At 60.8% G+C, this 11348-nt stretch overlaps 1 protein-coding gene across 3 annotated transcripts in view; it reads left to right on the forward strand.

Moving 5' to 3' along the window:
- KIFC3 (kinesin family member C3) overlaps positions 1–10509 on the forward strand; it is a 37870-nt gene extending 27361 nt beyond the window's left edge. For 2 of the 3 annotated variants that reach the window (XM_044256062.1, XM_044256060.1), the window contains 12 exons: positions 497–644; positions 729–859; positions 2129–2240; positions 3540–3721; positions 4699–4803; positions 6507–6637; positions 7177–7300; positions 7488–7617; positions 7707–7936; positions 8153–8287; positions 8880–8988; positions 9787–10509. In XM_044256062.1, the coding sequence (XP_044111997.1) occupies positions 497–644; positions 729–859; positions 2129–2240; positions 3540–3721; positions 4699–4803; positions 6507–6637; positions 7177–7300; positions 7488–7617; positions 7707–7936; positions 8153–8287; positions 8880–8988; positions 9787–9812 (1563 nt within the window). In that variant the 3' untranslated portion in view covers positions 9813–10509. Of the gene's footprint in view, positions 1–496; positions 645–728; positions 860–2128; positions 2241–3539; positions 3722–4698; positions 4804–6506; positions 6638–7176; positions 7301–7487; positions 7618–7706; positions 7937–8152; positions 8288–8879; positions 8989–9568; positions 9598–9786 lie in introns of all 3 variants that reach the window. The other variant, XM_044256061.1, reaches the window with a different exon arrangement.
- Positions 10510–11348: the final 839 nt, after the last annotated feature.

An 11348-nucleotide genomic window follows, 5' to 3' on the forward strand; every position in this document is an offset into this window, starting at 1 on the left:
GCCTGTGTGACCAAGGCTAAGTTTTGTCTGTGTCTCAGTTTCCTTATCTGTAGAATGATGCCCTCATGGAACCCACCTCCAGGGGGCGCTCAGGGACATAATCTCAAGAGTGTCCTCACAAAGCCGCCCCCCAGCCCACCTCACCACACACACACTCTGGGAAAGGGAGGTCTGGTCACCATTATAACGTATGCTCCCCCCCCCCCCCCCCCGCTCTCCTGAGGCTTGTGGCTTGTGCACCTGTTAGGTACACCTGTTAGGTACACCTGTTAGGTGCCAGGACCCAGGCAGGTGTTAGGGCTAATGAAGGAAAGAGCTGCATGGAGCCTTTCGGAGAGCGAGATGGCCATCTGCCCCCTCCTGTGTGTGTGTTTGTGCGGACGTGTGGGGGGCACTGTACGCCCACGTGCATGTGGGGTAAGGCGTGGGGCTTCCTTTGGGCACCCATCCCTCTCCCTCCCGAGCCCCACACTGAGCTTCTGGCCTGGGCTGTCAGATCGCCATGTATGAGTCTGAGCTGGAGCGGGCACACGGGCAGATGCTGGAGGAGATGCAGTCCTTGGAGGAAGATAAGAACCGGGCCATCGAGGAGGCCTTCGCCAGAGCCCAGGTGGAGATGAAGGCTGTGCACGAGAACCTGGCAGGTGAGCCAGCCGGCCGGGCCCTGCCCCGCCCCCCTTCCAGCAGCCCCTCAGCCTGTCCACCTTTCACCTCTCATGTCCCCCAAGGTGTCCGGACCAACCTGCTGACGCTGCAGCCAGCCCTGAGGACCCTCACCAGCGACTACAATGGGCTCAAGCGGCAGGTGCGGGGCTTCCCCCTGCTCCTGCAGGAGGCCCTCAAGAGTGTCAAGGCTGAGGTGAGTGCAGTGTGTGCCTGAGGGGTGGGGAGGAGGCTCAGAGAGGCCCCAAGCCCAGTCCTCCATTCCAAAATGCAGCAAAGCCCCCCCAGGCAACAGCTCTCCTCCCCCACTCACGGGGACTGACAAACAGACTGGTCAGGAGCACGCATTTTGGTATTTGTCTTATGACTCTTTATTTTTTATATTTTATAGTGGGGGAGGGGAGGGGGAGAGGGAGAATCTTAAGCAGGCTCCATGCCCAGAGCAAAGCCCAACATGGGGCTCGATCTCACAACACTGAGATCATGACCTGAGCCGAAATCAAGAGTCAGACTCTTAGCCAACTGAGCCACCCAAGTGCCCGTGCTTCTTAGGACTCTTTAAACCAAGCATGTAGCATATATCCTTGTATCTCAAACATGCTACGTATATTTTCAGGTCGGTTTGTTTTAATTTTCTTAAGCTGTTCTCATACAGCATGAGAAGAGCCAACGACTTTGAGTGCCTCCTACGTGCCAAGCCTTTCATAGCTGTCAGCTCCTTGAATCTGTACCATGGCCCCGCAGGGTAGAGAGACTGATGTATTTTGGGAATAGAAAATAGTTCTTTTTCTGTAGGAAAATTATGTCAATAACATATGGACATGGTAGAAAGTTCAAACTGTGCAGAAGGTCATCAGATGAAGAGGAAGGGCCCCTCTCTGCCGCCCTGGCCTGCACTCCCCAGAGGCAGATGCCCATCAGGATCTGAGCCCCGAAACCCTGAGGACACACTCCCCTTCTACCCAACAGAGGGGAACATTGCATGCGTGGTCTGCATTTTGCTTCTTTCCCCTATGAAGTGTGACTTGGAGATTATTACCGCCCAGGTGCTACAGATCCACAGATTAGATGGTGTTATTTCCATTTTACAGAAGAGAAAAATGAGACGTGATGACCCAGCTGGTTATCTTAGGTCCCCCAGCTGCTCAGGGGTAGAGCTGGAATCTGGCTCCAGTTGGGTCATATTATTACAGCCAGGTGCTGGTGGTGGGGAGTGAGGGCGGAGTCGTGGCTGTTTGCTTTGTTAGCAGGGCGACCTTGAGCCCTCGGCTTAGTCTCTGAGGCTCAGTTTGTTCCTCTCAAACAGTGGGGGCAGCTACACCTCCGAGCAGAGGCTGTTGCAAGGAGTTGACAGGTGACAGCGCACTTCAAGCACTCAGCTTGGGGCAGGAGGGGGGACAGGCCAGGGGACAGGCCCGGTTGGTGGATCCAGCCCCCTACAGCGCTGTGCATGCCCCCTCTCCAGATTGGCCAGGCCATCGAGGAGGTCAACAGCAACAACCAGGAGCTCCTGCGCAAGTACCGGCGGGAGCTGCAGCTGCGGAAGAAATGCCACAACGAGCTGGTGCGGCTGAAAGGTAACTGCTGGGGTGGGAGTGGGGCGGGGTGGGGGAGGCAGGGGAGGAGGCTGGGGGCGCCCTGCACAAGCGTCCTGCCTGGCTTGGAGCTGATGCTGGCCTGCCCCCGCCCCCTGCCCAGCCCCACCCCCTGGAGCCTGTTCCCCGTCACTGGGGGCTCCTGTACCTCCCACTTTCTGTAGATGAGGGAACCCGGGCCCAGAGAGGTCAGGGAACTGGCTCAGACCCGCATGGCTACTGAGTGGCCCACCCTGGATCTAGACTTGGATCCGTCCAGCTCTGAAGCCCTCCCCCCAGTGCCTGTGGCAGGTGCCCCAGGCCCCAAGGCAGGGAGGGGAGAACAGCGAGGGGGGAGGGGTGCAGAAGCCCTGGGTGGTGGGTGGCTGGAAGGCTGCTTGTTCTGACCCTGGGCCTGGAGGAGCCTGAGAATGCTTGTTCACAGCACAAAGGGCCAGGGGTTGGGGGGTACTGTTCCAGACACTGAGACGTGGCTGTGGGCCCACAGATGCTGTTGCTGCCCTCACAGGCCTCACTGCGGCTGGGGGAGCAGACAGTGATCTGTAAGCGCCCAGAGGACCCCAACACTGCCCTCTGAAACTGGGGCGGGGGAGGGGCTCTAAGAGCTCCTCTGTGTCTGACAGTCGGGGGTGTTGCTGGGCTTCCTGGAGGAGGCAAAGCCATGGCTGAGGCCTGGATAATGGGTTGGAGTGTACAGGTGAAGGGGAAGGTGGGGACATGCTGGCTGTCATGGGGAGTTTGTTGTTCTTTCCGGGAGCACTGAGATCTGGTGGAAGGGCTTGAAGCAAGAGGATGGCACAGTCTGTGCCCCCACGACCCCCCAGAGCTGCCTTGTTACCTGTCCTCATTCTGTGTGCTGCTTGCCCACCTGCTGTCTGGTTCTTTTTGCCCATCTGGTTCCCAAGCCCTGTTCGGGCATGCACAGAGTCCTTTTAGAATGACAGAACAAGTCCCTTGCCTTACTGGCACCCATACCCCTCATGGAATAGAGAAAACTGAAGCCCAGAGATAGTGTCCATTTGGTATCCCACCCGGACTGGGTGCAGTGCCTGAGTCCCACAATTGACCTTTCCTCCCTGTCCCCAGCGTGAGGCTCCCACTCTCAGCCTGTTTGCCCAGGAAGAAAGTGTACTGATGCATTAATTCATGGTGGTGTGAGTGACTGACAATAGAGCGTTGCGGGTGGCCTTGCTCAGAAGGCTAGGACACCAAAGGATCCCAGTGAGGAGGCAGTCTGGTCTTGACTCTATGCACCTTTCTCTCCTCCCCCACACAATTCAGGGAACATCCGGGTGATTGCTCGTGTCCGGCCAGTCACCAAAGAGGATGGGGAAGGACCTGATGCGACCAATGCTGTGACCTTCGATGCTGACGACGACTCCATCATCCACCTGCTGCACAAAGGAAAGCCTGTATCCTTCGAGCTGGACAAGGTCTTCTCCCCGCGGGCATCACAGCAGGACGTGAGTGTGGCCCTGTGGGGAAGCAGACAGAGAGCAGTGCGGGGTTGCGGGGTGGGGGGCGCACACAGGGGGAGATGAAGGGGGCATGGACAGAAAGAAATCTAAGAGTGGGAGAGACAGGATGGAGAAGCCTGGGGTGCTGGGATGCCTCGCTTCTTCCACTGGAGGTGAGAAGACAGTGGGAAGATAAGGCCGAGAAGCCTCTGCTGAAAGGAGACTCAAGGACAGCCTCTGGCACCTCCGGGGTTCATCCCACCCTTACAGCCCCGCCCACTCGGGGCCCCTCCCACCCACGTGCCCGTGCCCACCCATAGGCCCCCGCCCACCCGGGGCCCCGCCCACCCCGGATCCCCTCCCATCCACGTGCTCATACCCACCTACTTAGCCCTTCATGCGCTCACAGCCCTGGCCACCCACCTGACCCTGGCAATTGTTGCTTTTACAGCCCGGAGCACGGGGATCCGTCCCACAGGTATTCCTAGGACTCCGCAGCTCCCGTTGGAGCCCTCAGCCCCTAAGAGCCACGTGGTCTCAGCAGCGTTCTTCTCTCCTCTCTGCCAGGGCTGACCGGCCAGACCTGTCCTGCTTGTACCCTCCTGTCCCTGTGCTTGGCGTCACCTTTGCCCCGTCCTCTGCGGGCAGACAGACAGGCTGCATCAGGCTCCAGGCGCATGCCGGCCTCCGCCTTCATTTTGCTGAGCTCTCCTTTAGTGTGGGAGAAGCTGGAGGCCAGGCAGCCCTTCCTCAGGTGCAGGCTGGCAGGAGGCACTGCCCTGTCTTCCCTTCAGTCTTGACAACCCGATTTCCCACTGAGGTCTGTTGTAAGGGGCCTGTTTAGTCATACATTCTTCCACAGTGAGCCGCTTGCAGGTCACAAGATGTGCTGTATTACTGCTGAGGGAGAGGGCCATCTGGGGAGCTGCTGGGGGGCTCTTGGAGGGTGGGGCTCGCCATCTCATCCCACATCCACTCCCCAGGTGTTCCAGGAGGTGCAAGCCCTGATCACCTCCTGCATCGATGGCTTCAATGTCTGCATCTTCGCCTATGGCCAGACGGGTGCCGGCAAGACGTACACGATGGAGGTGGGTACCCGCTGCAGGGGGCAGGGGTTCGGCCAGTGAGGACCACCCCCTTGCTGCGTGTCTTCAGGTTTCCGGCGGCCCAAGAGCAGAGCTGCTAGTTGTCTGTGTTAGGCCCCAAGGCACCAGGCCTGGAGAGAGGGCATCTTGCCCAGGAGGACCCGAGATGGTCCTCGTGGGTATGGGGCAGGACTGGCGCTCTGTCAGCAATCTGGCATCAGGGAGCTCTCCATCTGACGTTAGACTCGAGGCCAGACCTCCTGTGTGTCTCTGGGGTTGGGCTTTCATTTCAGCACCATGCACTGAGAGGGCAGCCATGCAGCGCTGGGCCTGGGACTGTTAGGATGAATGAGGGCAGTCTCTGCTCGCTCGGCCGGGACGGGACCTCAGCTCCCCGCGGCCAACCCCCCCAGGCTGAGTGGCGGGAGAGGGAAGCATTGAGAGGAGGAAAGATCTCAACTCTAGGTAAAAGTGGAAGGTGGTTCCTGGGGATGTCTTTGGTTTGTTAGCATTTCCCCGGCTCTTGAGGGGCGCTGTGGGGTTCTCTGGGAAGGAGTGAGGACAGGTGCCCCAGTGTCTGGACAGGCTCCTTTTGGGGAGGCTGCCATGTGGGCTTCCTTCCCAGTCTGGTCCCTGCTTTTGCCCTAGTTCTGGGACTGATGAGACTGGGTAGTGGGGGCGTAGGCCAAGCAAGGTGGTGGGCGGGGGAAGGGGGTCTGCATGGACTCCTAACTCTGTCTTGGGTGCTCAGAGTTGGGGTGACCCCCCCAGGAGCATCTGTCCTCCAGCAACACATCCCAAGGCCCATGTACAGTGGGCACTGCTCTGGGGGCCGGGCATAGCTGTGACCACAGAGTATCTGCTCCGCGGAGCCAGCCCGCCAGTTGGGGAGACAGCAGTGCCCACAACAAATCAGGCTGTGTCCTGTCAGGGCCTGGAGAGGAAACCTAAAGCCCAGGATGAGGAATCAGCAAGTGAGGGAGGGCTCAGGCCTTTGGAAGGAAGATGAAGCCATCTGCCTGCAGAGGTGACATTGGAGTGGGGAAGAGCATTCCAGGCACGGGAATCAGCAGGGCCGAGGCCACGAGGCCGGAATATGCTGGGGGGACTGAGGCCTGGCAAGGAGGCCAAGCCACAGAATTGGAAGGGGGTGGGAGGTGCGACATAAGGGGAGGCAAGAGCTCAGGTGAGGACTCCAGATTTCCTTCTAGAAGGGCTGGCCAGCCCATCCAGCCCCAAGGTACTTGTGGCTCTGCCTGTGCCTCTCTTCCACCACCCACAGAGCCCATGGCCTCCCTGACATGAGCCCCCTTCTGGGCGGTGGCAGGGACATCACAGGTTCCCAGTGCCCCCTCCCAGCCCCCCCCCCCACCCAGGAGCAGGTATGCACCTGGCACTCAGCAGCCCTCGTGTACCAGCCAGTGCTTCACCCAGTCCTCTGCTCTAAGTCTCAGGCTAGTCCTGGCAGGGCAGTACCATGGGAAGGTGGGGGGAAACTGAGGCCCAAGAGGGTGACGTTGCTTACAGCTAGGGGAGGGTGTTTGGGGGGCAGACCAGTGGGTAGGTGGAAGCTTTGGGCTGGGCGGCTGGCCTGTGAGTGGTCGCCCAAGGGGGAGGGGGCCACAGACCCCACACAAGCATCTGCACGGCCCACCCCTTGTGGCCAGGAGAGGCCTGGCTCATGGGGGCCTTGCTTCTGCCTCCAGGGGACCCCTGAGAACCCAGGCATCAACCAGCGGGCCCTGCAGCTGCTCTTCTCTGAGGTGCAGGAGAAGGCTTCCGACTGGGAGTACACCATTACGGTCAGCGCGGCCGAGATCTACAACGAGGTCCTCAGGTGGGAGGCCCTGCCCGGGGCGTGGGCCTCCAGGGTGGCTCTCTCAGGGCCATGTGGGTCATGTAGGATGAAGATTGGAGTCGGGGCTCCATGTCCTACTTCAGCCCAGGGGTGCAGTGGTCCCAGCAGGGCAGGCAGCAGGGAGGAGGGCTCACTCCGAGTCTACCTGGGGCACCCAGACCAGACCTGGATGCTCCTTTCCCTCCCAAGTCCACCTGTTCTCTCTGTAGGCTACACCAGGTGGAGAGAAATGAGAGTAGGGATTTGGGGGGCCCTGCCCACAAGAGCTCAGCTCACTGTCAGGGCGGGAGTAGCACCACCACAAGACTTTTGGGGAACATTCAATCTCTGCCCCTCAGTGGACTGCGTGCAGGGAAGGAGCTAGAGGAGAGCGGGGCTTGGCCCAATAGTTAAGGAAGGCTTTCTGATGGTGCGATGCGGTGGGAGAACATTCCAGGTGTGGGGGGTGGATAGCAGGGTGCGGTTCAAGCTGAGGCAGATGTGGGAGGAGGGAGTGACCGTCTAGACTGTCCCTGCAGGGACCTGCTGGGGCAGGAGCCTCAGGAGAAACTGGAGATCCGGCTGTGCCCAGACGGCAGTGGGCAGCTGTACGTGCCGGGGCTGACGGAGTTCCAGGTGCAGAGCGTGGACGACATCAACAAGGTACATGTTTGGGGAGGCCTGCGGGGCGGGGAAGTGCGGGGAGCCCCCTGCCCACAGGCTGAGCCGAGCTGGAGCAGGACATGTGGGTTTCGATGCAGTCTCTGCCCGGTCCCCAGGGCTGGAGACACCCCCTCCCAGGGGTCCTCGGGGATGAGGTGATTCCAGAGCCCGCCCTGCTCCCTGCCAGGTGTTTGAGTTTGGCCACACAAACCGCACGACAGAGTTCACCAACCTGAACGAGCACAGCTCCCGCTCGCATGCCCTGCTCATCGTGACGGTGCGCGGGGTGGACTGCAGCACTGGCCTCCGCACCACGGGTGAGTGAGGGCCGCGGGGGGCCGCGTCACAGGACCCGACACCTGCTCCGCACTGGGTGGCCTTGACCTGCCCGGGGCCCTCTCTGCAGGGAAGCTGAACCTGGTGGACCTGGCCGGCTCGGAGCGCGTGGGCAAGTCTGGGGCCGAGGGCAGCCGGCTGCGGGAGGCGCAGCACATCAACAAGTCGCTGTCAGCCCTGGGGGATGTCATTGCCGCCCTGCGCTCTCGCCAGGGCCACGTGCCCTTCCGCAACTCCAAGCTTACCTACCTGCTGCAGGACTCGCTCAGTGGGGACAGCAAGACGCTCATGGTGGTGCAGGTAAGGTTCTCAGGTGGGCTGGGAGGGTGGGCCATCGGGGGGTGGGGCTTGGCTGGCACAACTGGGGACTCCGTTCCCCTGGGGCCCAGGTGCCCCAGGCAGGGCAGGGAAGGGACCTTTGTCCTCAGTAGCTCTGAAGTCCGTGCACACACTGCCCCTTCCAGTTCTGAGGGGGAGGCCCACTGGCGGTGGGGAACGAGCTCTGGTGTCCCCTAGGTGTCCCCCGTGGAGAAGAACACCAGCGAGACACTGTACTCCCTCAAGTTTGCTGAGAGGGTGCGCTCTGTGGAGTTGGGCCCTGGGTCCCGCAGGGCAGAGCTCGGGTCCTGGTCCAGCCAGGAGCATCTGGAGGTATGGTGACCGCCACAGACGCTTCTTGGGCTGTCAAGTCCAGGTCAGGGGCAGGAAGGAGGGTCTGGGATCGGGGACAGCCGAGAGGAAGATGCCAGAAGTGGGGGGGTGTGGAGCCAGCACCTGAACCCAGGAGCCTCTATTTATTTTAAAGATTTTATTTGAGAGAGCAAAAGCAAAAGCGAGCTTGGAAAAGGGGGGAAAAGGAGAGGGAGAAGCAACTCCTTGCTGAGCAGAGAGCCTGTCTCTGGGCTTGATCCCAGGACCCTGAGACTGTGACCTGAGCTGAAGGCAGACACTTAACCAACTGAGCCACCCACGTGCCAGGAGGCTCTTTAGTCTAACTCTTCTGGGCCACAGAATGAGCTGTGGCCGCCCTCCACTGGCTGCGGGGTGGGTAGGAGTAACTCACCCTCTTCCTTACAAACATGGTCTCAGGTAATTCTGGGGCTCTCCTTATCGTGCCCATTTTTGCAGAGGAGCATAGTTTCAGGAGGCTGGGGGGAAACCGGGGGTGGGGGGGCACCACAGTGCAGGTGTGGAGCCAGGGTAGCATGGCCCCCACCCACCTGCTCACCCCTGACACCCACAGTGGGAACCGGCTTGCCAGACCCCACAGCCCTCAGCACGAGCACACTCCGCCCCCGGTTCTGGGACCACTAGCCGCCCGGGCTCAATCCGAAGGAAGCTGCAGCCCTTGGGTGAGCCTCTGGGGAGTGGGCAAGTGTGTGTGGTGGGGTGGGGTGGGGAGAGGTGAGCGTCCCTCCAGGTAGCACTGGACTGCCCTTGCCTGAATGGACTTTTTGTTTGCAAGTTTATAAAACTCCTGCAGAACCTGTTTTACAACCTTTTCTGGCCCTGGGAAGGAGTCAGGGCAGGAAGCATTAGGCCCATTTTACAGATGGGACATGAAAGGCCCCTTGGGTGGGGGCATGTAAGGAGAAACCCAGCCCTTGGGGCTCCAAGCAGGGCTGCTGGCTCAAAGCCCAGAACAGAGTTCTGAGGCTGTGCTCAAGCCTACTTCTTTCAGGGCAGGCCGGGCACCCCTGCCCTGGGCCTGGCTCCTGGAGGGGGGTGCGGGTGGTGGCAGGGCCCACCCAGGTCTCAGGTAAGGAGTGAGCCCACCCCAGGCCTGGAATCCAGAGCCCCAGCCCCCTGCATGGCCCCTCTCACAGAGGGACCTGGCAAGGCCTGGGTCTAAGGAGGCAGGAGCCTCAGGGTCCTGGGGAGTACCAGCCCCAGGCAAGCCCACCAGTGAGACACCTGTTGCTTTGATTTCAGCCTGACGGCTGGGGCTGCAGAGTCTCCAGGTGAGTGTGGGGCCAGTGGCCCGGGCCTGCCCACCCGCCTGCCTGGCCACCTTGGGGTGCAGGGCTGTGCCGGGGAGAGGGCTGCTCAGGGCTGGGCCTGTCCTGCTGCTGGCTGCTGTCTGTGCTTCTGCCTGGCTCCCTTGTGTCCGCATATGCCCAAGCTAATGACCCTCTCCCCCCATTCTGCAGGGAAGTCCAGGCCGGTGCCTGTGTAATGGACGTGTTCCCTCTGCCAGCCCCGGGGACTGGGACCTGCGGCCTGGCCGGCCTGCTCCTGCTGTAGCACCGGGAGCCCGGGGTGGAGGCCGGAGTGGAGGTAGCCCTTCTGTCTCGCATCCACTCAGAGATGAGAAAACATGTTCAGAAGGAAATGGTGTCTCTTAGCACGTGGCTGTGGGTGCAAAAGGCAATGGGCTGGAAGGGCAGGGATGGCCCACTCCGCCTGGCAGGCCCGGGCCCTCGGGGAGCTCTTGTCAGGAGGGCAGGAGTAGGTGGGAGGGTGGGCCTCTTGCCTGGTCTGGTCGGGCTGTCCTGTACCTGCCAGGCCCTGCTGTAAGGGGTGGGTGGAGGAGCCCCTGGAAAGCAAAGGACCCGTGGGATCTGGGCAGTTGGTGGGCACCCAGGGGCAGCCCTGGCCCCACTCCCCTCCGAGGTGGGCCCCTGTGCTGGATTGTATATAGTGTTCCTAGATGTACATAGGAGCGTGGCCCTCCCTGCTGAGGGCTGGGCTGTATTTATGGCTGGCGGGAGGCCAGGGGCAAGGGATCCTGCTGCTCCCCTCATCTGCCTGTTATCAGGCTCTCTCCTTGCTCACTGGCCTCTTGACATTTTCTTCCCCCTCTGAAATTCTATTTAAGAACTTTTGGAAGCTTAGCCATTTTTACTTATTAAAATAAAAACCTTTTTGCACAAGTTTAGTCTGCCGGAGTTGGTCTCATGAGCCCCTGGTCAGACCCCAGGGATGGGCCCTTGCCTTTGGCTCCCCCTCTGCTGGCTGATCCCCCACATCCCTGGCCACCCTTATCAGACTCACCCATCCTGCAACACTCTCTCCTAGAAGCTGGGAAACTCTGGCCTGAGAGCCAAAGCCAGCAGGGCTGGGCTGGCCCAGCTTCCCTACCTGCTCTAGGCCCTGGCCTTGCCCTTTAGGTGAACTGGCTGTAGGTGAGTACCACCCTCTCTCCGGTGCTACAAGACCCCCAACTGCAACCTCAGTGCCCCCACCCCCACCCCCGCCCAGACCGCCATGAGGATTGTGCTGGCTTGCACCTGGTCGTGGCCTTGGCAGGGAATGTGCATAGGGGCTCAGTGGGGCCCTCTCTCCAACTGCGGCAAATCTAGCAGCTGCTGCCACAGGAACGGAAGGGATCAGCACTGGGCAATCCTGTGGGGGAGGGAAAGGTGGTCAGAGCCCTTGCTGGAGGAGAGGGCCACAGCCCTTCCAGCCCAGTCCCTCAAGGCCTCCTGGTGGTGTGTTGTGGGTCCTGGCACCCCCAGGACAGCTGGGAGTGTGGCTGAGACAGAGGGGATGGGCTGGCAGGGCCCATCCCTCACCTGTCTCCCTTAGCTATGAAAGGAGTTGCCTCCTCCCCCACTCCTCCCCTGCCCCCCACCCTCCCCAGGTACACTGAACTTGCCCCTTCCAGCAGGCCTGGCACTCTGCTGCCCCCTGCTGGCCACACTGCCTCAGGCCTGGAGGGGAGTCCTCCATCTCGGAAGGGCCCAGGTGGGCAGTCTTGGGCTAGGCAGAG

This window comes from Neovison vison, chromosome 7 (assembly GCF_020171115.1).
Source record: "Neovison vison isolate M4711 chromosome 7, ASM_NN_V1, whole genome shotgun sequence".
NCBI lineage: Eukaryota > Metazoa > Chordata > Mammalia > Carnivora > Mustelidae > Neogale > Neogale vison.